At 48.6% G+C, this 25,675-nt stretch overlaps 1 protein-coding gene across 3 annotated transcripts; it reads left to right on the top strand.

Annotated features, from left to right (window-relative positions):
• The first annotated feature begins 337 nt into the window (after positions 1 to 337).
• RAB12 (RAB12, member RAS oncogene family) lies at positions 338 to 25,675 on the top strand. 3 transcript variants are annotated; one of them, XM_051852148.3, is made up of 6 exons: positions 339 to 898; positions 16,275 to 16,335; positions 20,885 to 21,023; positions 22,602 to 22,691; positions 23,253 to 23,357; positions 24,479 to 25,675. In XM_051852148.3, exons 1-6 carry the CDS (start codon positions 358 to 360, stop codon positions 24,590 to 24,592), a joined length of 1,050 nt encoding a protein of 349 aa, XP_051708108.1. In that variant the 5' UTR covers positions 339 to 357; the 3' UTR covers positions 24,593 to 25,675. The 3 variants fall into 3 exon arrangements, with proteins under 3 accessions (XP_069906063.1, XP_051708108.1, XP_089161454.1); XM_089305328.1 differs by lacking the exon at positions 339 to 898 and adding an exon at positions 16,003 to 16,204; XM_070049962.2 differs by lacking the exon at positions 22,602 to 22,691 and having other exon boundaries at positions 338 to 898.

Here is a 25,675-nt window from a genome sequence, read left to right on the forward strand (position 1 = left end):
GCAGCACTGATTCCGGGGCTCTCCTAGGTTCAGGGAAAGGCAGACGATTAATAGCGGGCGTGGCGTTTGAGGGCTGCGCACAGTGCAACAGAGGGGGAAGGTGAAAAAGAAACAACAAACTAGCGGACAGAACGGCCCGGGCCGAAGTGGGGGGCGAATGAGAGCAGGAGGCGGGGAAAGAGCAAAGGCTGCCGGCCTGGGAGATCAGGGAGCAACCGCACAATCACGGGTGTTGGCCCCGGCAGTCCTCCGGCAGGCAGGGGGCGCTCGCCCGGTCACCGCCGCCGCCGTGGCCCCGCCCCCGCCGCGGCCCCGCCCCCGCCGCGCGCCTGCGCTTCCTGCCCCTCCTCGTCCGGGATGCTGCTGCCGCTGCTGCGGAGTAGCTGCTTCCCTTCCTCCTCCCCCGGCGGCGGCGGCGGTGGTGGTGGCGGCGGCAGTAGCCGTAGCGGCGGTAGCGGCAGCGGGGAGGGGGGCGCAGGAAGCCGCCCGGCGGAACAGCTGCAGCGCGGGCCCCCGGGGCCGCTCGAGCGCGCAGACTTCGAGCCGGGGGCCGACCCCCTGCGCGCGGCTGAGACCGAGGCCAAGGCCGAGGGGGCGCCGGGGCCCGGGGCGCGCGGCCGGGGGGCGGGCGGCGGCGGACGGCGGGCCGAGCGGGAGCCGTATGCGTGCATGGATCCGGGCGCCGCGCTGCAGAGGCGGGCCGCGGGCGGCGGCGGCGGCCTGGGCGCGGGCTCCCCGGCGCTGTCGGGCGGCCAGGCCCGCCGGAGGAAGCAGCCCCCCAGGCCGGCCGACTTCAAGCTCCAGGTTATCATCATCGGCTCCCGCGGCGTGGGCAAGACCAGCCTGATGGAGCGCTTCACCGACGACACCTTCTGCGAGGCCTGCAAGTCCACCGTGGGTAAGGCGCGCCGCCGCCGCCGCCCCCGCCCCGGGGGCCCTCCCTTTCCCATCTTGCGGCCCCCAGGGGCTTGCGTTTGGCCGGTGAGCCTCGCGTGGGATCTGCGGCGGGGAGGGGAGGGTCTCGGTGGAAGCCCCTCAGTGCCACTCCCGAAGCTGCACGGAGATTTTCGTTGGGTCTCGCCGCGGACGCGTCCTTGGGGCGCCCGGGCCTGTGTCCGGGCCGGAGCCCGGGTCTGGAGCGCGCGCGCCGCGGGCGACCCCTTCTCGCGCGTCCTGAGGCCTGGGGGGACGGGGGTGGGGGGCGACGCATCCACTTGCACGTGGAGGCTCCCGGCTCTGTGCAGACTCAGCCGAGGAGGAAGGCCTGGCCGCGCTGGCCGCTGCCTTGGTGGCCGGCGGGTCCTCGCCTAGCGTTTGGAGGAGGAGGATTTTCGCTGTCGGCGGGGCGTCGGTTCGCCTTTGAACCCGTTTTCAAGGGCGGGCTGAAATGATGAAGTGTAACATTCCCCACGCAGAGAGTTTAAACTAAGACTGCACCAAGTGTCTTGAAGTACAGACTTGGAGCAGCTGTGTTTACCGGTGACCTCACCGGTGAGGGCAGCACCGCGGGCTGCAGGCCGCGACGTAGGGGTGGCATTCCCAGGACGCGGAACGGAAACTGCAAGGGAGAGTTGTTTCCAAGAAGTCAGGCCCAGCCGGACCTGCCGTGGAGGGGTGTCAGGTGGGGGTGGAGAATCGTGACCCCGGAAAGCCCGTGGGAGCAGCGCTCGGGGAAGCCTGGAGCTGGGCTGGTTCTTCAGCTAAAGGGTGTTGACCTCCCGTGGTGGACAGTGAGGGCTTTTCCCAGAAGAGAACCGAGATTTGGCGCACGGAATTAAATGTAGCATCTCCTATATTTCCCTACCGGCTTAGAGTCCGAGCCAGTGCTAATTCCAGTGTGCAGATACATTGCTTTTAGGTTGTCCCGGGACAAAACGAGTGCTACATTTCAGATGTCTTTATGGAAAATTAAACTTCCAGTATTTGTTTTGTTTCTGAGAACTTTCCTTCCTTCATGCCTTTTTTTTTGGGGGGGGGGGTGATATTTGTGCTGTCGGTGCTCTTTTTGAAAAGTTGGCCTTGGGAATGTGATATTAAAATTCAGTAGCATAACTGGACCTGTTTCAGATGTCCCTTCTTGGACCGTGCAGAGTGCAGGAGTCATTAAACCATCACATGATGTGTACACTGTTATTTTAGTAGCTGTCACAAATCCAGTAGTGTTAAAAACAATGCAGAATTATCGATCCGTCACGGCTCCACACGTGGACATCTGAAAATCAGAGATAATGTAGTTGCGCCATGTGATGAAGAAGAACCAGTGCCGGCGCTAAACAGGAGACTGAGGGGCTGGGTGGATGCCGGTGAGATTGGCCATGAGCAGAGTTGTGCTTTAGAACAGAGGAGAGGAGGGGGGTTCTAAGCCAGGCCACAGTGGACTGGGACCCCCCAAGCCGTGGGAAAGGTTCTTTAGGGAACAGAGGAATGGATGCTGTGAGACCTTGACCACCATGCTAGGAAGTGAGGTCCTTGCCCCACAGGCACCTGTGGCCATGAAGACTGCTACAGAGACAGTTCAACTGAATTTGGGATTGTGTGGGCCACTTGGGGCCAAGGAAAGAAACAGGCCAGGCGGTTCTGTGTCCCCCCAACAAACATGAACACGTGGACTTAACGGAGTGCATCTCACCGCATGCTGAGTGTGGTTGTATTTTTCTCTTGCTCATCTTTTGTTCCCGCACGCACAGCCTATAGTACTCGGCTCAGGGCATGTGTCCAGTTGTGGGAAGTTCTGAGACAGAAGGCACTTGCAGAAAGCCTCCACGCGGCTCTCCCTGGTGGTGATCGGATCGTTGGTTGAGCACCTACTGGGTGCTGGGTGTTGGGCTGTCCACCAGGCTTTTGATGGCAACAGGACCTGGGCTCTGTGCAGGAGTGGATCCAAGCTAATGGACACGTGGATTGGGGTGGAGGTTGTAGGGGCGGTAACAGAGACTTGTGCAGAGCACCCAGGAAGCGCCTCCTATCTGGAGGTGGGGTGTGAGGGCGTGTCGGAGAAGGTGTCCTCTATTGGAGTGTTGTGAAGACAAGTTGGTTCTTCAAGTTTAGGAAAATGCTCTTCAAACCTGGCATCAGGTGGTGTGGGATCAGGGCTCCAGGCTCCTTGTGAGGCTGGTTTCGTGTCTGTGTGGTACAATGAGCTTCACAAGAGGAGGATTCCCACACGCCCACCCCCGTGGTGGCAGGCTTCCCCTCCCCTGGCAAGGTTTACAGATGTCTGCTGCTCCTGACCCCAGTCCCCAGGCATGCCCAGTGGGTCACTGGAGTTATGGCAGGGCAGACTGCAGAGGCTGGGAGTGTCTCCCCAAGTGCCTTTTTAAAGAGACTCACACTCACTTTAACTTTCCATAGAAGATCAAAGTGGAATTCCCTAGGAATTTGAGGTGGTGAAATACTATGTAAAAGTGTAAATAAGCATAATGTTGGATTTTGGTTTTTTACTAATCAAATCAAAGTCTGATTAGTTTGAAGGAGGCACAAAATTCACAAAGCTATAAGAATGTTTTAATAGCGTACCTATTTAAAAATAATCTAGATGGTATATAATTTTCTAATGAATTTTGTATTCATGGACTTGAATTACTTAGTCTAATATAACTTACATAACTTGATAGGTTCTTAGAGGGTCAGCTTTTTAAATTTTGAGAAATGGAAAAAAATAGTTGGCTATAGATATGGGTAACTCTCTTAACTTGTCTGATCCACTGTTTTTCTTATAGTGGGGCCAAAGTATTGTGCATATTCGATTACCTACTACAAACCTGAGTGTGCACGCATGTGTGTGCAACTTTATGCCATTACTTTCTGGGTGGAAGTTGCAGAAACCATTTCTGTCTAGCAACACTGACTTCTTGGTTTTTCTTTCTTTTTTTTTTTTTTTTAAATATTTATTTATTTGAAAGAGTTACACAGAGAGAGGAGAAGCAGAGAGAGAAGTCTTCCATCCGATGGTTCACTCCCCAGTTGGCCACAATGGCCAGAGCTGTGCCGAACCGAAGCCAGGAGCCAGGAGCTTCTTCCGGGTCTCCCACGCGGGTGCAGGGACCCAAGGACTTGGGCCATCTGCTTTCCCAGGCCATAGCAGAGAGCTGGATTGGAAGAGGAGCAGGCAGGACTCGAACCAGTGCCCATATGGGATGCCAGCGCTTTAGGCCAGGGCGTTAACCCACTGTACCACAGTGCTGGCCCCAACTTTTGGTTTTTCTTCCTCCAGTTTGACTCCCACTGGGGTGAACAAAGGACTGAACTTATTTTTTTAACTTATTTAATAAATATAAATATAAAGGTATAAATGTAAATTTCCAAAGTACAACTTTTGGATTATAGCAGGTTTTTCCCCCCATAACCTCCCTCCCACCCGCAACCATCCCATCTCCCACTCCCTCTCCCATCCCATTCACATCCAGATTCATTTTTGGCCGGCGCTGCAGCTCAATAGGTTAATCCTCCGCCTGTGGCGCTGGCACCCCGGGTTCTAGTCCTGGTCCGGGTGCCGGATTATGTCCCGGTTGCTCCTCTTCCAGTCCAGCTCTTTGCTGTGGCCCGGGAGGGCAGTGGAGGATGGCCCAAGTCCTTGGGCCCTGCACCCGCATGGGAGACCAGGAGAAGCACATGGCTCTGGGCTTCGGATCAGCACAGTGAGCTGGCCATGGCGGCCATTGTGGGGTGAACCAACGGAAAAGGAAGACCTTTCTCTCTCTCTCTCTCTCTCACTGTCTATCTTTGCCTGTCAAAAAAATAAAAATTAAAATAAAAAATTCATTTTCAATTATTTTATATACAGAAGATCAATTTAGTTATACTAAGTAAAGATTTCAACAGTTTGCACCCATCAGAAACACAAAGTATAAAGTACTGTTTGAGTACTAGTTATACCATTAATTCACATAGTACAACACGTTAAGGACAGAGATCCCACATGAGGAGTAAGGGCACAGTGACTCCTGTGGTTGATTTAACAATTGACACTCCTTTTTATGACATCAGTAATCACCTGAGGCTCTTGTCATGAGCTGCCAAGGCTATGGAAGCCTCTTGAGTTCCCCAACTCCGATCTTATTTAGACAAGGCCATAGTCAAAGTGGAAGTTCTCTCCTCCCTTCAGAGAAAGGTACCTCCTTCTTTGATGGCCTGTAGGACTGAACTTTTTTAAAAGGATATTTCAAAGACAATTTCATAAATAGATACTTGTTAACCTTTGTTTTGTTTCTATGTAACTGTTGAAAGCCCACTATTAATTTTGCTCTGATTCTACTGGTTTCACCAAGTAGAACCTCACCCTCCCTCTAACTGCCTTAAGTCTTGGGGGAAACATAATAAAGAGTGAGTGTGGTTCTTGCTGTAGGCTCTGCAGCTGATTGGTTTGTGATTTTGGAGATGTGACTTAGTTGTCTGAGTGCATGAGATACAATGTTCTGTTAGTAGGCACTACTGTTTGGCGAGCTCTTACCTTGTGTGTACCAACAAAAGGCCTTGCACAATGCCGAAAGGGACTTTACGCCCACTTTATGGATGAGGAAGCCGTCTCGGAGAGGTAGAACCTAGCCCTGGGCGCAGTTGGTCTGCAGGTAGTGAGGGCCGAAAGTCAGTTCTTTCTTTCTGTCTGTTCCTTAGCTCTCATTGGTGTTTAAGCTGACTGACTGCTTTGTTGGAAATACTGGTAGCTCACACACGTGAGGCTCTTTCCTGGTTTTCTGATCTGGTCCTTGTAACAGCACTGCTGTGACGAGAACGATGTAACTGTTCTATGCTATCAGTGAAATTAACCTTCTTTGTGCCCCTGTGATCGTATGACACTTGCCTTTTGGACATTAAAGTAATACTCCATGAAACTGCATTTCTTATATAGGTTGAGCATCCTTAATCCAAAATGTTCCAGAATCTGAAATTTTGAGCTCTGGCATGACACTGCAAGTGGAAAATTCCACAGCTGACTCTGTGTGACAGTCAACGCTTAGGTGCGCTGAAAACATCGCATAAAATTACCCTCCAGCTCTGTGAAACATAAATGAATTTCGTGTTTATACTTGGGTCCCATTCCCAGAATATCCATATATATATATATATATGGATATATGTATACATATATGTATGTATATATATATTTGTATGTATAAATCAAAATCTGAAACACTTCTGGTCCCAAGCAAAGGGATTTAACCTGGATAATCCTTTTAACTATCACAAGCCTTTATATATTTCTTTTTTTTTAGTAAGATTTTTATTTATTTGAAAGATAGCAGGATCTTCCACGCGTTTAACTCCCCAAATGGTCACAACAGCCGGAGCTGAGCTAATCCCAAGCCAGGAGCCAGAAGCTTCTTCCAGGTCTTTCACATGGATGCAGGGGCCCAAAGACTTGGGCCATCTTCTGCTTTCCCAGGCACATTAGCAGGGAGCTGGATCAGCAGTAGAGCAGCTGGTAGTGGAACCAGCACCCATGTAGGATGATGGCACTGCAGGCTGGAGCTTTAACCTGCTGCACCATAGCGTCAGCCCCACGTTTATATATTTCTAAAAAATTAACCTGAGTTTTTCAGCAAATATTAAAATATGGGAAAGGTTGAAATCAGGTAGTCTAGACCAGAGTTCTGATTTTCATGGACAGTAAAATTTCCTATTGGATGCTGGAGGCAACATAGGATTGTTAATTCTTTTATTAAGCTAAGAAGGTTTTTTTTCCTTTGTTTTGCTCTGGTTTTTGTTGTTTTGTTTTGTTTTGTTTTTGTCATTGTTGTTTTAAATCCACTGTAGTGTGGGCTTTGTGGTGTGGTGGGTTAAGCCAGTGCTTGGGATACACATATCCCATGTGGAAGTACATGGGTTTGAGTACCAGCTATTTCATTTCCAGTCCAGTTTCCTGCTAATGTACCTGATTGGCAGATGGCTCAAAGTACTTGGGTCTCTATCACCCACATAGGAGACCCAGATAGAGTTCCAGGCTTCTGGCTCCGGCCTGGCCAGCCCTGGCTGTTGTGACCATTTTCGGGGTGAACCAGCAAATGGGAGATCTCTGTTACTTTCAGTCATTCTGCCTTTCAAGCAGATGTAAATAAACCTTTTTTTTTTTTTTTTTTAAAGAAAAAAATCTGCCATGGCCAATATTTCAAAAACAGGGAAAAAAAAAAAAAACAAACTAAGGAGAGTCAGGAAATACAAGATAACAGAAGTGAGAAGCTCCTTAAATTTTGTTCTGAGTCTTGCTACCTGGTCTCCATTTTTCTCCTTCAGCAAGTGTTTGTTAAACTTCACAGCCGAGCTCCCTGAACATGCAGGGTCCTGAAGATGACAGGACTTCAGGGCAGTTGTCACTGCCCACTGCCCCCATGTTGGTCTCACCAGACCCTCCCCTCTAGTCCCTTGGGTCCACATTGAGATGAGGATGTGCTCAGCGTGCAGGAGCTGGGGACACACTTGCATCCAGCAGTTGAGCTAACAGCAGGATTGGGGGCCAGGAAACAGGTGAGTCCCAGCTCTCCGTGAGCCTGCCCTTGAATGTCAGTTGAGGCGCAGGATGAGATGTAGTCAGGAGTGTCTTTGCCTAGAAGCAGTAGGAGGGCCAGCCAGGGACACTGTTTGGCCTTCCTTCTGAACAGACAGTTGGGCTATGTTGGAGTGAGCCTGTAATGCCGTGTAACGCAGGCCAGAACAGATCTGCCCAAGTGTTTGACTTAGAACTGGGGAAAGGCCTCCAGCGTCACTCGCTCCATCGGGAGAGAGCTCCCCTGCCAAATGATGTAACACGATGACTCAGGGAGATGGGCGTGTGAGGAGCTAACACTTGGGTCTTACATGCGTGTGTGCCGGGCACTGTGCGATGAGGTTCCTTTGTGAACCTAAACTGCTAGGGTTTGTGTGAAGCATCCTGTTTTGTGGAGTAAGGTAACTGTCAGAGAAAGTATGCAGATTTAGTTGGGGTCAGTTATTTATGTTGAATAAAAATCTATTTAAAGACTTGGCTAGAGTGCATGCGGTATTTCACTGTTGCTTGTGCTGAAGAAGAGAAGCTTCATTATGCATGATAAGGGATCCAGATTCTTAGAGATTGCAGCTTTCTCTCCAGTCTGTGGAATCTGCCAGAAGCAATCTGTTAATAGATCTTGGAAAAGGCTGTAGAAGGCAGTCAGTTCCTTTGAGAACTGATAGGTCCAAATTATTCTGTGGCATTGAGTGCCAGCTATGTCGTGCCAGCTAAGCAGTGGATTGAATTTGTCAAGAAAGCATAGCTTTGTGCAGCAGTCACTCAGCAAGCACGTTTGAGAGGCTCTTGGAGTTTTATGTAACTTACAAATCTGCTAGCCCTTTTGTAGGGCACAAAGCTAAACCTGCTTACCTTGCTCATACTTTACAGAAAGGGAAGTGAGTCACGCAGGTGGCCAGGAGAAAATGCTGGAGAAGAGGGAAATGCCTTGCACCCAAGTAGAGGAAGGGATCGTTATTTCCCTTTTGCCTTTTCATTGCACATCTTTGACGTTTGGAAAGTACGTGGAAAACCAAAACTACGGCCCAAAAATAGTGCCCTTAAGTGAGTGTGATTTTTTTTTTTAAAGAAAATTCTTATCCTTTCAGATCAAGAAGCATAACACAAGCCTCACAGGGCACTGTGTAAATATTCCGCAGAAAACGTTTTCCCTCCAGACTGACAGACCCCACTCTTGGGTTTCTGCTGCTTACATAACACTGTCTTAGTTTACAGGACACCCTGCAAGTGCATCTCAGGCAAGCATGTGATGGAAGTCGCTGCCACAGACAGCTCTCCAGGCCAGCACCCGCGGAGGAGTGGGTGCCCCTTTCTGGAGGGGGGTACCTTTCGGCGGGGGGCTTTGTTACTTCTCACATCCGTCTTCTCTCCTCATTCCTGGGGTGCAGTAGAACCTCAGCACTCTCTTGATTGGAGCAGCCGATCCTAGTGCCTGGGTTCCGTCCCTGACACCAGCTTCCTGCTAATTCAGACCCTGGGGAGCAGCTGTGGTGGCTCAAGTAGTTAGGTCTCTGCCACCCTTGAGACAGACCTGGATTGTCTTCCCAGCCCTGGCCCAACCCCATTTGTTGGGGCATTTGGGATATGAACTAGCAGGTGGACGCTCGCTGTGTTTCTCTCTGTCCATCATATGCTGTCAGTGAGTGCAGAAATAAATTAGGATGCAGTACCGTCAGTGCCTGGCCCAGAAAAGGCAATTTACAATTCTCTTCTCCCAGTTTGTATTGTAGAACCAAAGATTCTGAAACACTCCACAGAAATTCTCCTTTGAAGATACATACAGACGTATGTGATTGAACATGCACATCAGAAGGTAGTCACTGGGGCTGGTGAGGCTCAAGTGGCTAAGCTGCTGCTTAGGACGCTGGCCATCCCCTATCAAAGCGCTGATTCAAGCTCCCAGTGCTCCCCTTTCTATCCAGCTCCCTGCTGATGTGCCTGGGAAGACAGTGGGAGATGACCTAAGTGCTTAGGCCCCTGCTCCCACATGGGTGGGAGACAAGGATGGAGTTCTGGGCTCCTGTCATCAGCCTGGCCACCCCTGGCCATTACAGCCATTTGGGGAGTGAGCCAGCAATTGGAATATCTCTCTGTCTCTCATTCCTACTTTGCCTTTCAAATAAATCTTTAAAGTGTAATCAATAAGTCTTGTGTTGTGATATAATGAGCCGCCGCCTGCAGTGTCAGCATCCCATATGGGCGCCAATTCAAGTCCCAGCTGCTCTACTTCCAATCCACCTCTCTGCTAATGTGCCTGGGAAAGCAGCAGAAATGGCCCAAGTCCTTGGGCCCCTGCACCTATGTGGGTGACCTGGATGAAGCTCCTGGCTCCTGGCTTAGGCTGGCCCAGCCCTGGCTGTTGCGACAGTTTGGGTAATGAACCAGCAAATGGAAGGTCTGTCTGTCTCTCTAACTCTGCTTTTCAATTAAATAAATAAATGTTTAAAAAAAGTAATCTCACGGTCTGGTTATAAGATACTTAAACAGTCCCAGTGTTTTTAAGGACCTGTTTGAGAGTAGTTAATGATTCACCCTTTGAATATATGTTTTTTTTTTTTTTTTTAATTTCCCCCAATTCCTTCTCCCGCTTTAAATTGTCTTTTCCCCGTGTGACCAAGAACTTGAAATGGCAGATAAGCCTGTCTGTGGCCAAGAGTGGAGAAAGCCTCCTGGTGCAGGGATGGAGTCTATGCCATCCCATGTGCTCACTTGGAGGGTTTTTGTTTTTTTTTTTTTTAAGATTTATTTATTTATCTGAGAGACAGAGATATAGACAGAGAGGTCTTCCATCTGCTGGTTCACTCCTCAGATGGCCGCAACAGCCAGAGCTGGGCCAATCCAAAGGCAGGAGCTGGGAGCTTCCTCCGGGTCTCCCATGTGAGTTGCAGGGGCCCAAGCACTTGGGCCATCTTCCACTGCTTTCCCAAGCCATAAGCAGAAAGCCGGATTGGAAGTGGAGCAGCCGGGACACGAACCAGTGCCCATATGGGATGCTGGCACTGCAGGCAGAGGCTTAGCCTACTACACCACAGCACCAGCCCCTCGCTCTTTGTTGTATTTGCCAGCGTGCAGAGTTCTTGTCCATACGAAGTTATATGTTCCTACCCTTTTCTAGCCGTTCCGTCCTTGCCTCATTCATCAGTTGTGGCTGCACAGTGCAATGGGAAGGGCTCAGGTGGGGCCAGACAGCCCACAATCACATCCGTGCCCTCTGACAACCTGCCCATTCAGTGACCTGGGCAGTCCTCCAACCTCTCTGCCTTCAGCTTTTCCATCTGTAAAATGGGGACGGCAATCATATCTACCCCCTAAAATTCGTAAGTGCATACTTGAGTTCTTGTATCTCAGGCCCTTGTAGCACAGCTAAAACCAAAAGAGAGCTCTTAGTGTTTTCATCTATGAAGGGAGTAAGCATGTTGCTCTGAAATCCCCACCCCCCCGGGTGACACTGCACTTGCAGAGCAGAGCCATCTGAGTGATGTGCGAAGCGCCCCTCCCGCACTGTCACTGTGTCCCCTGCTGACTGCAGCCCATGGCGACGCTGTGTTCAGTCCGGTTCAAGGGTGCCTCTTGTGCCCCTGTGTCTGTCAGGACAGAGACTCGGGGAAGATTTACTAAACTTCGGATGGATATTAATGACACATAATAAATTTTACTCCCTAAATAGTACCTGCTTCTGAGATGATCTGAATGCTGTGCAGTTAGCAGTGCTTGGTTTCAGTTCCGAGTCCTCCTAACAGCTTATGTAGGAAAAGGCAGGTCATGGTACACGCCGTAAAGGGGTTTCTCAAGACAGGTGCACTAGCAGCAAGTTCACGGTGCCTCTTCCCTTGTGCAGAAGAAATTCCTTGTGCCCTGTTCTCTGGTGGATGGTGTAGTTTGGGCTGAGAACTGGCCTCCTATTCAGATGACTCGTCTCAGCCTAGGGTTACCACTGTGTACGTGACCTTGACATAATCTTCATTTAGTTTCTTTTGACTCACTGAAGGTGCTTGAAATCCTCTCCCGTGGGAACATCCGTGCATCATTAGATGACATGGTGTAGCGAACACCCCTGGGAGAAAAGCCTCCATACAGACTTTAGTTATTATAAGCCACTGTTTGGATTGAGACGTGAGTCAAGTCTGTAGTCTAGGATAAGCTCCACCTCCTGGGGAGAAGAGCAGGTGAGCATGGAAGTAGAAAGGGAGAGGGAGGGACACCCAGGCAGCCGTGGTGAACGTGGGCTGCAGGGTTGTTTGTGGGTTTTGCCTGAAGGGAATGTGAAGAAAGAAATGTCTGTGTGCGCCTGCTATCTCCTTTCTCTAACTTCTTACAGCACAGCAGAAAGAAACAGTAATGTTTGAGAAATGTTTTGCCTTCAGGAGAACTTTGAAATCTTATCAACTAAGATTTGTGAAAGACTGAAAGAAAGGAGTGCAGAGTTAAGCTTGTCTTTAACCGGCTGGATTATGGTGATTAGGGGCTGTGTGCAAACCGTTTTGCACCCCCTCCCCACAGTCACCCCCACCCTGCTGACTTTCATTGTGTGCCATGGCATAAACTTGAATTTTGGTTTTGCTGCTCAGATGGCACATGTATCACTGTGGCTCATGTCACTGGGCTGCTGTGAGAACTGGCTGCATTGGGTGTCAGGCAGTATGTTTGACACATTTCCTCTGTGTTGATTGCTAAAGGAAATTCAGATCAAGAACCAGTGGCAGTTCTCAAAGCATCTGAGCTCGCAGTGAAAGCGACGATAGCCCTGTAACCCGCCTCCTTTCTGAAAGCTTTGTAAAATATTTGTAGAACTTTGGTGAAAGTGCTGATTGTGTAGGCTCTAGCTCCCCAAACTCAGGCAGACATTTATCCCCTGATGTTGGTTAGTGGCTTAATGTTGAGGACTTAAAGGTGGAGACTTGGCTGCTGGGAAGTGGGCGTAGTATGAAGTCTCCAGGCCCCGTGCCCTAGGAAGGCAGTTCTCTGGAAGATCTGGTTATCAGTGTTTCCAGCGCCTCTCTGCCCCCGCTCACCGAGTGATCCTCCCTCTACACTCCTCCAGACACCAGAGGAATGGGCTGCCCAGAACTGCAGGCTGAAGTAAATGTTATTTCCTAAGAAGCGCCTCTCAGATACTTGAAAGTAACAAAAGCCTGGGTACAGTTTGTAAAGAAAGGCAAGCTCATCCTTAGTCCATTTTCCATGACTGCAACAACTGTATTTGAGGCAGGGTACTTAAAAAGAGCAGTTTATTTTGGCCACAGTTCTGGTTGAAAGGCAAGGGCCTCCTCTGATGATGGCCTTCCTGCTGGCAGAGTCCTGGGGTGGTGCAGGGCGTTGCATTGCGAGTTAGGAAGCCTGAGTGTGTCTGTCTGTCCATCCTCGTCCCCGTCCCCATCCCCATCCCCATCCCCGTCCCCTGTCCTCTGATACTTCTTGTAAAGCCAATCATAGAGGCTTCACCTGGTAACCTTACCTAGTCCTGCTCACCTCCAGAAGCCCCGCCTCTTAACACCACAGTGGGGTGGAGTTTCTATCCTCCTAATACCTCACAATGGAAGTTAAATTTCAACACATGCACCCTGAGGGACACCCAAACCGCAGCATTCCTTGAAGAGAGGTAAGTTCCTGTGGCCAGAAAAATTCACTTAGTGGACCGCTTCTCCATCCAAGTGACCGCCAAAATAATGTGTTGCCGCAATAACCCACCAGGGCGAGTGTATGTAAGGAGGGGGTACGAGCACATGTAAAACTGCCCCATCCAGGGCTGCTGCCTGCAGTGCCGGCGTCCCCTGTGAGCTCTGCTTTCCTCCAGCTCCCTGCTCGTGTGCCTGGGAAAGCAGCAGGAGATGGCCAAGTACTCGGGCCCCTGCAGCATTATGGGGGAGACTCAGATGGCTTCAGCCTAGCCCAGCCCTGACCATTGCAGCTACTTAGGGAGTGAACCAGCGGATAGAAGATCTCATGTGTCTCTCCTTTTCTCTCTGACATTCTGTCTCACAAATAAAAGTAATCTTTAGATGGGGGCGGGCGGGGGGAGGCTGCCCCATCCATCCTTCAAGGAACTGCAGGAGAAGGCAGCGCTCCGTGTCACACACACCGCGTGTCTTCTTGCATCCACTGCTCCCGTCGCACAGCTGCCTGTCCTGGCTGCTCAAGTGGGTTGGTTGGTTTTCAGCTCTCAGTCCTGATTTGAGCAAATTTTTCCCAAAAATAACATTTCTCCTTACATCCTCAGCACTTGGAGGGAAAGAGGGGCCCTTGCCAGCCATCGATTCGATTGAGTTGCTGCTGTGTGCCAGCAGTGTTGTGAGCTGCCCATTTCCAAGTCCATGAGGGAGGTCGGCTAGGAAGGGACAGCGTGACGAGGGCAGGAAGAGGGTTCAGGTCCAAGAACAGGGAATACCCCTGAGAGTGAGGGCAGCGTGGGTGTTGTCGGAGAAGGGTTCTCATGGGAAACCCAGGGCCTTGGAGGTTCCTGGGCATGTACGGAGGCTTCTAAGAACAGAAATGACACGTCTTTGCCCCGTGTATGGAGTGTGGATTTAGCTCACATGACGGCTTGCAGAGGGCAGGGACAGTTCCTCTGACGGCTGGTACGGGCAGGTGACTGGGTGCTGAAAGTGGAGTCCCTTACTGGCTCCCAAACAGTGAGGAGCCATGGAGCCATGTAAGCTAATTTGCCAAACGTCTGAGGCTCTTGGCGACCTGAGAGCTTTTAGGAAGGATTGTAGTCATTTCTATGATGTGTTATGCGGGTATTAGCACTAGCCTGAATTAGGCAATTTTTCTTTTTGATGTGAGAAGATTTTTAGAAGTGTTTGTTGTGTACTTTGATACAAAGTACATGTTTCTAAGCTATAAACTGGATTAAGCTTCCTGTCATCATAGGCCACTTCGTGGCTGTCAGATAAGGCCCAGGATCTGTCATTTAAGAATTTTATGAGCTGTTTGTCTTGTATAATCTTAGATTTAACCATTGGGTATTTCTCTTTTGGAGCCTTCATTTTGGCTAAACAGATTCTTAATCCTGTCTGCTGTCAGGTAATCTTTGCTTTGTTTTCCTATTAGGATTAGCAATGCACTCATAATCCCATTGTGATAATATTACCACTCCTGTATTTGAGCATTAACATGGTATCCTTTTGTTTTTGTTAACTTTGTGGTTGCAAAACAGTCCTAGTATAGGGACTGCTAAAGTTGGCAGAGCTGCTCAAGTTAGCTGAAAAACGGCACCTGACGTGTTCGGACTTGCAGCTCCCCGCAGAGGGAACAGCAGCGTCAGGGCAGAAGCAGTCTGCCCGCCGGGGTCACCGCGTTGAATTGAAGCGGCTCACAGCTGCGATTCTCAGGAAAGTCTTTAAAAAGTTACGGCTTCCTTAAGTAGGATTTTAGAAACAAGCTCCTCCGAGGTAACTGGAAACAGAAGTAGAACAGCCTGGCGTTCGTGACAGCATGCGGGTTTGCTCTGTAAGCTCCCCGGGGAGAAACCCTCAGGTGTGTGGGGATCCGGAGGCCAGCCGGGAACCACCACCGGTCCTGAGTCTGGCAGAATATCACTGGGTTAGGCCGTTTCCCTGTGGGTGGGCCCTGGAGGAGCTCTGTTCAAGGATCTTAGTCATGTGCAGCTCGCTTCCCTTTGGAGCCTGTGTCATTTGACTGGAAAGCAAAGCCATTCCAGAACTGAAAGTGAAATCGGGGGCGCCAGCCCTTGTCCAGTGACCTTTGAAGTCTCATCTGCTGGGAGAGATGAAGAGTTGAGATGTGGTGGCATCTTCTCTGGCTATGTTTTCTCCTGACATTTTACATTCATACAGCTTCCTCACTGCGTGAGGCTGCCTTTAGTTTGCCTTTCGGCTACACTGCGTTACTAATAATAGAAAGCAGTCACATGTCTTTATCTTCACCTCAGAACCTCCTCTGGCCAGCGCTGCCTCAGTGCACACGAGTGGAGAGCCATGGGACAGACAGGTTCCCTGTGGCTCACTGTGGCCACAAGTGCCGGCCTGAGCCAGGGTCGCTGCATGTGAGCCCAGGGAAGCAGTTGGAACGCAGTTCTTGCAGGGGACATGTTTCTCATGCTCAAAATTCAGCCCGAGTCCCTTTCATTTTCCTAGTTGTGAAAACTGTATTTAAGAATTGCCTTGAGATAGTTTAAGTTTTCTCTAATTGAAAAAGCATAAAAGGTAACATACAAATTAAGACTTGGTTTACAGATCTCTGGAGCTTTACAGGCTGAATTGAAGCAGAAAGCTGATGTGTAATGAATGGCTTACTTAGTAATATTAAGATGAATAAAAATTGCTATGTTAATTTGTATGAGTAAATTTTTAGTAATAATTCCTCCCTCCCACTATCAGTAATATGATAAATGAGTCATTTTTATCCTCACTGAAGTTTTTTGTGAGTGCAAAATAACTTAATAAAATAATTGCTAAATTCAGAATAAGGTAGTTTGAAATTAAGATTAACTTTCCAGTGTTTGAAATAAAAATGTTTAACACCCTTTGAAAACCATCCATTTGTTACTGGGATTTGAGTTTTTTTAAACAGCTTGTATGCTGAACTGTATACTGAATGCAGTAAATTATCTTCTGAACAGCACGAATGCTGTTGGTGGTTCAGATGAAACAGCACATGGGCAGCTTGCCTGGGGGCACGAAGCCTTCAAGGGGCCAGGAAGCTGGAGGCGCTGGTGTGCTCTGGCCTCCCTGGGAACGTCAGGACTGGTGCAGAAACACACAGGTAGGACTGTCTCTCCTGACAAAGCCCATCTATATTGTTTGTCCCTTATACTTGTTTGTTTTATTTACAGGTGTTGACTTTAAGATCAAAACTGTAGAGCTAAGAGGAAAGAAAATTAGATTACAGATCTGGTAAGTGCCAGGGTCCCGCCCCCAGTGACGCTCTGTGTGTCTAACAGTCCCTGTGCTTATCTAATAAAATTAACTGTGTGAGCTGGCACGCTCTCCTTTTCTGCTCCTGTGCTCATTTTCAAAGCAAACGAACAGTGCTTCCTTGGAGAGAGCTTGGAAGACCACTCACTGCATTCTGCATTGGCACATGGGGAGTTGTGCTACTTCAGTGGTAGCGATTTGGCACCTCTATGCCTCTGCTTGCAAATCATGTAACACACGTCGAAACTGCCGTCGCTGTGATGATTGCCCGCGTGCCTGTCTTCGTGTCTTTAAATTATTTTGCATGAGCCAGATTTGCAAGCCTGGAAGGCAGGGCTCCACGCTGCGGGAGGTGGACCTACATGTCCAGCTGCGCTCCCGCCACCATGTGGCAGGGCCCTCTGTCAGGCCTCTGGAAACCGGCGAGAGGCCCCTCGTGGAAGAGAAGCCCTTTCTCACCTTGTGGTCACAGGGAGAGGCGCGCACGGCCTTGCCGGCGACCTGTGACGAGGTGAGGTGGTGGTGGTGGAGAGTGGCATCGGCGGACCATCCCGAGTGCCCCTTGTTCCCGTGACTCGGCCGCAGCGTACTCAGCTCACTAACTCCTCTTGGCAGGTCGTCCCCAGCTCTGTCTGTCCACCATGTGTGTGTGTGCTTTCATCCGCGTTAATCGCTGCTTCATCCGTGGCGTCACCGGTCACCTAACGCTTGAATGTTAGTGCCATGTCTCCATTCTCCACCGCGCCCCGCGCCGGGCGCCGCTGCAGCCCTGCAGAGCTGTCTGAGGTAATGTCTACGTTCGGTCATCCGGGACTGCTAACCGGCTTGGAGGACTTTCTGGTTTGGGGATTTGGTTTTCGGGTTTCTGTTTTTGGCTTGGGGCTGAAGCACTAGCAGTCTGAGAACGAGGAGAAGATAAGCAAGCTATTTCCTTTCGCAGCCCATGCTCCAGAAGGCAGCAGCGACCGTCCCATGTTTCACACATAACCGCCCCTGCTTTTCACTGTGGCACTGGCACTAAAGCATCTGTCGCCCAGCTGCTGCTTCCGTCAGCAGCTCCTGCAGGCGAGGACCATTTTTACGAGGGTGGGGGCGGTGTCCTCCTTCACCTAGCGCCTGGGGGTGAGCTGCTTTCTCACCTCATGGAGGCAGTGCCCATCTGAAAACAGCACAGTTAAGGTATCAGTACTTCAGTGTTCCTCGCTGACAGTAGTGAAGTAGACCAAGCACAGAAGGACAAATACCACGTGTCTCTCTCAAAAGTGGAAGCTGATGCAGAGAAAGGAAAAGTTGTATTGAATGTAGAAAGGGAGGGGTAAGCCTAGAGGGAGGCTGGATGCCTGTATGAAACGTAAGTAGACGAAGTGCGTTCTGGACCAGAGGCGCAGGGAGGGTTGGGCCTAGAGGGATCCTGGATAACCCGTATGAAGCGTAAGTAGACGAAGTGCGCTCTGGAGTTCTGCAGATCAGGGTGGTGACTGTGGTTCGCAGTAACCTATTACCTGTCTTATGAAGCATGGAAGCCCCAAGGCCCCAAACTTGGGACATGCGAACTCCACCCCCACCCCCCGCCTCTCAAAATGCACGTGGTGTCCCATAGATAAGTACATGTTGTTTACATGTTAATCAAAACATGTATAAACCTTGTATGATATGTTTAAAAAACTTTAAAATTATAAAAGTAAAAAAAAATTATAAAAGTAAACACGGAGAATGTGTCTTTAAAAAAAAGTTATGTCGGAGTGTTGTCTGACTCAGCAGTCCGCAGTGCCGCCGTCAGAGGCCCTCCCCGAGGAATCCCACTCTGGGAGCCAGGGCGGCCACTGTTCGGGACGGGAAGTGTTCTCCACAACAACTCTTCTGGCTTCACCTTCACCCTTGCCTTCATCCTCCAAATTTTTCTTTAAAGATTTATTTATATATTTGAAGGTCAGAATTAGGGAGGGTGGGGAGGGAGGGAGGGGCCTTCCATCTGCTGGTTCACTGCCCAAATGGCCGCAATAGCCAAGGCTGGGCCAGGCTGCAGCCAGGAGCTTCTTCCAGGTCTCCCATGTAGGTGCAGGGCCCAGGGACTCGTGCCACCCTCCACTGCTTTCCCAAGCCTGTCAGCAAGGAGCTGAATCAGAAGTGGAGCAGCCAGGACTTAAACCTGTGCCCATATGAATGCTGGCATCGCAGGCGGCGGCGTCACTGCTACACCACAGTGCCGGCCACTGTCACATTCTTACGGCACCTTTTATGTTGTGACCACATCTTTCAGTTCTTTTATCATCTGTGGACAGAAAAGGGACCATTTTTTTCCTTCTCTGTACTTAAAGCATTTCTACATGAAAGTATAAGATCTTTAAGTATAGCTAAAATAAAATCTGTTTGCTGGATTGTCATTTTATATCCAGATGCTATTCTGAAAATTATTCTCAGTGAACTTGGAGTCTAGGTGTTGAAATGGACTTGAAGCCATGAAATTTGTCCCCTACTTTTAGGCAAACACAGAACTGAATGCTTCATGCAAAGGCGTCTTCGTGCCGTCCTCTGCCACCTCGCTGTTGGGGAATTTTTTCTAGCCAAGTTGACATCTTTTTCTTCCCTGCTTGGAAGGTGGAGGAGCATTTTATACATTGATACTGGTTCTTGCTCTGCAAATAAGTTTAGTAGTTGCATCATTTAAATAGATTAAATACAGTTGGCAAAAATCTTTGCATTGTCAAAAGCATTGTTGTGTTAACAAACTGAGGAAACAGAATTGAAAGAATTTTTTATTTGTACTAATGGCAGAGAGAGAAATCAGAACAGGGCCACATGCATGCTGTAGTAAGTGATTTAGTTTCTATTAATAGACTTCAAATCTGTAGAAATCAACTCCTTATCATTACAGTGAAATTCAGGTTTACTGATATAAAAAGAGGAAATTTTAGGATCTGCCTCTTCCTAGGCGGATCAGCGCATGGGATTCCTGTGGTCTTGGTGCGTGAGAAGCATTTACTAAATAGTGAATGAACTCGGTTTTGGATGTAGGGAAATTAAATGAAGCAAAGGAGCTTTTGTGAGGAGTAGAAAGTAAAAACTTTCTCAACCCAGATATTAGGGGAATATGGAATAGTCTCAAGGAATGGGCTTTTCTGGTGCAAACACTCAGAGCAGACACAAAAAGATGGGATTTAAGGAACAGTCTTAAATGGGAAGTAGTGAGCTAGTTAATGTTCCCTTGCTGGGATTTTTCTAAACCAAACTTACTTGCTCTTTTATTTTGTTAGAATGATGGCCTCAGGTTTTGCGTTTCAGGTTTTAATCCTTTTTTCTTCATGTCTGATACAAAACCAGCAAGGATGACTCACTAACTAAAGATTCCTAAGTCTGCTACTCACACAGCCTTTTCTCAAACTACATCAGAAGTGTCTTTTTATTGCCCCGAGGCTTTGATTGTGGAGTCTTTATTTAAACTACTTTTATCTATAATTTCTGTTTTTGAGACCCAATTTCTGGATTCTAAATTCATTGAATGTATACAAAAATGAATGTGAGTTCATTTAAAAGCCAGATTAAAATTGTTTGCAATAGAGATTTAGTAAAGCATGTAATTCCCAAAATGCTCCAAGAAGCTCTTATGTGTGATTGCTATTTAAATTTGAGGTTCTGCTATATTGTGCTATCCACAGATTTCAGAATAGAAAAATGCGTGATGCTTTTGGCTTTTTAAAGAAATGGGAAGTGTTTCTTAACAGTATTCAGATAGCAGAGGGTATTTCTTTAAACATTGAAAACATTTGATCAAAACCTATGACTGTCTTTTTTGCTGTGAAAATTCTCCTTATTTCCAAAATCCTGGTTTGAAAGAAATTGGGACTTGCTTATGTTTTTGTTTGAATGTGACTAATTCATAAAAAACTACCTGCTGGCAGTGCAGGAGTTACCTGGCGGCCCTGCTGCAGGTCTCCGCTGAACTGGAGTTGCTGACCTCAGAGGAGCCTGCTAAGATTGGAATGGTGCATCTCTGCCCTGCTATTCTCATAGGAGAACTGCCCCAGGTAGCCAGCCCCACCGTTAGCGCTGGCTGGTGGTCATTTCTCTGTGGACTCAGAGGGCCTTACATTATTGGGATCTTCACCACATTCTGGGCAGGGCATACCTGCCTGCATATAGAATGTGAATTCCCTGCGCATTGTCAGGTTTTTGTATAGTTGTTTTGTAAATCACCGACAGCATTAGGGGTTTGCTTTGTAAATGGCTGCATTTTAAAAGCTTGTGTCCTTTGTTGTGTTTTGGAAAAAACGTGATCATATGTTTTGATGTATTAACATTTCCGCTGCTGGTTTTCTGTCTTTCAGGGGAAAATGTTGATTGGTCTTGGGTTGCAATCCATCTGCATTCATCCAGTTGAGCAGTTAACCTGTGTACAGAGATACAGTGTATCTCCTAAGGTTTTCCTCAACTGAACCTGTGCCCCTCTGTGCTTACTGTGTGTGCAGGATGTGGGATGTGAAGTGGCTTGCATTGGGCTTGGGAACTGATTTTTGCTGCTCTTTCCTAGGGACACAGCAGGTCAGGAGAGATTCAACAGCATTACCTCAGCTTATTATAGAAGTGCCAAGGGGATCATACTCGTGTATGACATCACTAAGAAGGAGACGTTTGATGACTTGCCCAAATGGATGAAGATGATTGACAAGGTGAGTGTCGGGTCCTCCACCAGTGTGACCTCTGGAAAGGAGAGAGGGGAAACGCATTTGCTGAGCATGCGCCAAGGCCTGACCGTCCTTTAATTGGTAGCAGGGCCCACAAGGCAAAAAGGGATTCAGTTCATCCAGATAACGAACCCAGGACTTAATCTGGTTCCTTGGTCTGTCTGCCGGCACAGCCCAGGCACTCACTCATCTGTATCGGCTGCCCCCGTGGAGCTGAGAGGTCACCAGGACACTTGTTTTGTGAGCCTGCCCAGAGTACTGACCTCGGGGGAGACCTTCTCCAAGGGGCCTGTGGGCAGCCCAGGGGCCTCACTCACTGGTCGGCTGCCCTCAACATTGTCGATGGCCTTGAGCCTCTCATTTGTAATAAGATTCTCCTCTGGCTCATGGTTGGATATCTACACCTGTCCTGTGTGTTTACGATTCATGTAAATCGAGGGTTCTCCGAGAAATGTGTGCCACAGGTCCATTCAGAAGGCACAGTGATCGCGGGTGAGATGAGCTGCAGGCGGTATCCCTGGGCCCCTGTTTTCAGAGTTCTCTTCCCCTTGGGCAATAATTTGATGTTTATTTCCTTTGGGTAACAAGCATGCCTAGCATATATACCAAGTACACAGCAAGTATCCCGAGTGGACTCCGGATTGTGTTTAAAGCCATCTGTTAGATGCTGTTGGAGAATGTTTGCTTGCAGTGTGACCGAGCATGCCACTGGCGTGTGCCTGTTGAAGCCGCACTGGGGACCAGGGTTTCTAAGATGAACCAGAGCTGAGGGGGAGTCCCTGCTCTGGGTGTGGGCTGTACCAGGCCCAGTAGTGGCTTTCACTGGGTGCTGGTTTCCCCTCATTAGGGGCCATGAGAAAGGGACAGTGCTTGCTGTCGTCAGTGTTTTGAAACTAACGTGAACCATGTAAAACTGAAAAGAAACAGCCCAAATCCTAAGGCTCCATGAAGTACTTGAATTCGTGAATCTGCTGCTCCCCCCCTCTGGTTCTTGACTCTTGCTCTGCACTGAGTGTCAGGCGCCGTCCTTGTCACAGTGGTTGCTGGCGCCGTTGCCACACAGGTTCCTGTTAAGGAAACTGGCTCCTCCTGGCTCGGTGGCTTGGTCAAGGCTGCACCAGTCAGGTGCTTTTTGTTGGCATCTCTTCAAAATAACTTTTTTTTAGAAGTATAGATTCTGTCTATGCATTTTTTAAACTTGAAAATTTTTTTCATATCTTATTTCTTCTTTATCCATCTTGTTGGGTCTTTCAGGTTTGTCTCCATTGGTAACCGTTTGACTGTTTTGAATGAATTCCTTAGGGGAATTCCTTAGGGGAGAATCTTAGGAATTGCTGGGTCCAAGGCCAGGAGCACAGAGGTTCCTCGTGGCAACTACCCAGCTGCTCTCTGCAGCACCAAGAGCCCTGTCTCACACGCCCCCAAGGGTGGGCTCTTGGGCGGCAGGGTGGGGCGTGGGTGAGCAAAGGAGAAAGCAGTGAAGACGCTGTATTGGCTTACCTCTCTCTGTTAGCACACGACAGTGCCCGTCTTTGAAACGCAGCTTCTTTTAAAATTCCACAGTATGCTTCGGAAGATGCAGAGCTTCTCTTAGTGGGAAATAAGTTGGACTGTGAAACAGACAGAGAGATCAGCAGGCAGCAGGGTGAAAAGGTGAGAGCGTGCGGGAGCCCCACTGCATGGTAGTTGATGGGGTAGACTTTTCCTCTTAGTAGATTACTTGTCTTTACATTACAGTAATCACTCATTCACAGTTTTTCTCATTTGTTTGTTTTTTAAAAACTTTCCCTTTCAAAAGGAAGAACTGCATTAGTGTGTAGTGAATTGCTATCCAACCTGACATTTTAAGCCATCAAGTGGATTTTCTGACTTTTCTATAACTCAAATGTTTTTAACCTTCCTTGGATTTTTGCTGAGGACTCAATCATGGAGAAGCGGTGATAATCGCATTTTAAATGTCAGCTGTTGCGCTTGACTTCAGGGTCCTGCTATGCCCTGGGGGTTTTGTTGTCTTTTATTTTGCTGTTTACTTACAAATTAAGAATTTGCTGCTCCTGTGAGCTTCCTAGTTGAGTGTAAGTGGGACTTCCAGACCTTCTGTCCCAGCTGTTCCCTTAAAGCTGGGGGTTTGCCCACCGGAAGCCAGGCCTTCCGCACATGGGCTGGGCGGTGCTGTGCCTTACGCAGGAAAAACACATTGCTATGCTCTCATAGTTTGCACAGCAGATAACTGGGATGCGGTTCTGTGAAGCAAGTGCCAAGGATAACTTCAACGTGGACGAGATCTTTCTGAAACTTGTTGATGACATTCTGAAAAAGGTAAGAGAACAGCGTGCATCATGCAAGCCTTTCGTCTGACACCAGTTGTTTCCTCTGGGAGTTTCTTATTGGAGCTTAGGCTCAAAAACCAGGTGTAGCTATTAGCCCGGCCAAGGCGTCCAGTTTGGTGTAGCGACAGCTGCTGCCCGTCTGGGGCCCTTGGGTGTTGTTATCTTCAGTAGATGCACTAAGCCTGGAAATGCGGTGATAGTGTTTACTGACTGTTTGCTTCTTAACCGTTCTGCAAGGATTAAGTCCCATGTAGATGCTGGAGAGGCTGCAAAATACACAGGCTGTCTCAACTAAGGAGTGCCCGAGGCCCCTGCCGTCCCTTCATGCTCTGCCCCTAGGGGGAGCCCCTCGCCTTTGCAGAGGCCGTTCTGTGATGCCAAGTTGTGAGAACAGGGCGGCTTCTGTGAGCAATAGCAGATTCTTCAGGCGTCTTTCAAGGGCTTTTAGCGAAAACCCACGTTTATTCATGGAGTCGTCCCTTGGCTTCCCAGAGCGATTGGCTCTAGGTGCTCCCAGAGGATACCGAACTCTGGCAGCTCAAGTCCTCACTGTAAAATGGCGTGGTTGTTTGCCTGTTACCCGTGCACGTCCTCCTGCGTGCTTCAGATCACCTCTAGATGATATCTGATACCTAAGACTCTGTCAGTGCCGTGGAAACAAATGGCTGTTACGCTGTATGGCTTTGGGAGGAATGGCAGGAAAAACGTCTGTGCGTGTGGAATACAGACAGTTTATGGAAGCTGCAGCTGCAGGGGGCTGCTCGGTCCACACACGACCAGAAGCAGCCAGTAAATGGGTTGTTTACATAATTGCCATGAGAGGTTCTCTCTTTCGTGAGCACATAATAGCTTAGAGTACAGACCCCTTTTTCTTCCCCCCCACTTTTTATTAAGTGTTCATGATATTGAGTTCTGCTTCTTCTGCCCCAGGCTATTAGAGACTGAGCGATGTGTACCTGGCTGAACCTGGTTTCTGGTTTGGGTTTTGGCCTAAGCCCTTAATGTCTGCTTCGGAGAGCTTTGTTTTTGGTGGAGCTGTGCTGTTCATGAGCGTCTGCCTGTGTGTCTTGCGAGGTTGCAATGTGTGTGTCTTTCCCCTGTGCCCTTCAGATGCCTCTGGATGTCCTAAGGAATGAGTTGTCCAACAGCATCCTCTCGTTACAACCGGAGCCGGAGATCCCACCGGAACTGCCTCCTCCCAGGCCACACGTCCGATGCTGTTGATCTGCTGCTTTGGAGACAAAGTGGAAACAATTCCTGGAAGGGGGGAAAAACGTTCTATTCCGCACTACAATCATTTTGACAATTTCCTTTCGCACTTTGTAATCCAAGTCAGAGCTATACACTAACTTGTAAATATGCAAATAATGCAATCCTGGGTATGTTTTGGTTATAAATTACATATTTCCCTCCAAATTATTATATTTCATTCATTGCTCCAGTGTCTAGTGTACACACACTGGGAACGTAGTACTTCTAATATGAAGAATGGGAGAAATGAAAGCTATAATGTTTCTTAAATACTTGTCCTTATTAATTATATTATGAGGACAGAAGATGTTGTGATAAGAAGAGAGGACGTGGTGCTTTGCTTACTGTTTGAAAGGAAATTTATAAAACGAAAGACTTTTGGGGAAGAAAAGCTAAGCCAAGTGCTTTCTCTTGCTGACACGGCATTTCCCCAGCTGTAGCATCGCTCAGGCGTTGGAGTGTTCCTGCCACCAAGCCAGGCTGCAGCCGTAGCCGCCGTCACAGGTGACTTCCTGGTGTGACCCAGTGGCAGAGTACCGCCAGTGAGAGGGCCAGGTCTGACTTGGTCCCGGGGCCGCAGAATCCCCGTGGTTTCCTGATGGACATCCCCCATGCTTTTAAGAACTACAACGATTCAGTAAAGAAAGAAGTGTTTTTGAAACTTTAGAAAAAGATTTTAAAACGACGCTGCTGTCCTAAACAAATCCTGTTTAAAGGAATTTTACAGAGGTTTTACTCTATCAGAGAACACGCGTGTGTTTGCCTGAGCATCCTGTCCCTGTGTAATGACGAGACTTCCCTTTATGATGAGGCTTATTCCTGTTAAGCCCAGACCGTGTTCGGTTTTCTTCCTTTATTTTTTTTGGTCTGATAATGAATTTGTGAACTCTTATCTTTGGTATATCTTTTATTAAACTGCACTGTTTTGTTTAGTCAAGGTAAATAAGTAATTATGTATTTGAATAACTTGGCGTGTCTTGAGTGTTGTGGTATGAGAAGCATTGTGGTCTTTCTACACTAATGAAGTGCAAATAAAATTTTGTATTTATGAATGAC

The sequence above is a fragment of the Oryctolagus cuniculus genome, chromosome 10, assembly GCF_051225735.1.
Source record: "Oryctolagus cuniculus isolate XC-2025 breed Fujian yellow rabbit chromosome 10, ASM5122573v1, whole genome shotgun sequence".
Lineage (NCBI taxonomy): Eukaryota > Metazoa > Chordata > Mammalia > Lagomorpha > Leporidae > Oryctolagus > Oryctolagus cuniculus.

Coding starts and splice junctions, on each gene's coding strand:
- RAB12 (XM_051852148.3), top strand. CDS start 358: ATGCTGCTGCCGCTGCTGCGGAGTAGCTGCTTCCCTTCCTCCTCCCCC. Junction 899..16,274: donor GGCCTGCAAGTCCACCGTGG/GTAAGGCGCGCC, acceptor TTTTATTTACAG/GTGTTGACTTTAAGATCAAA. Junction 22,692..23,252: donor GCAGGCAGCAGGGTGAAAAG/GTGAGAGCGTGC, acceptor ATGCTCTCATAG/TTTGCACAGCAGATAACTGG.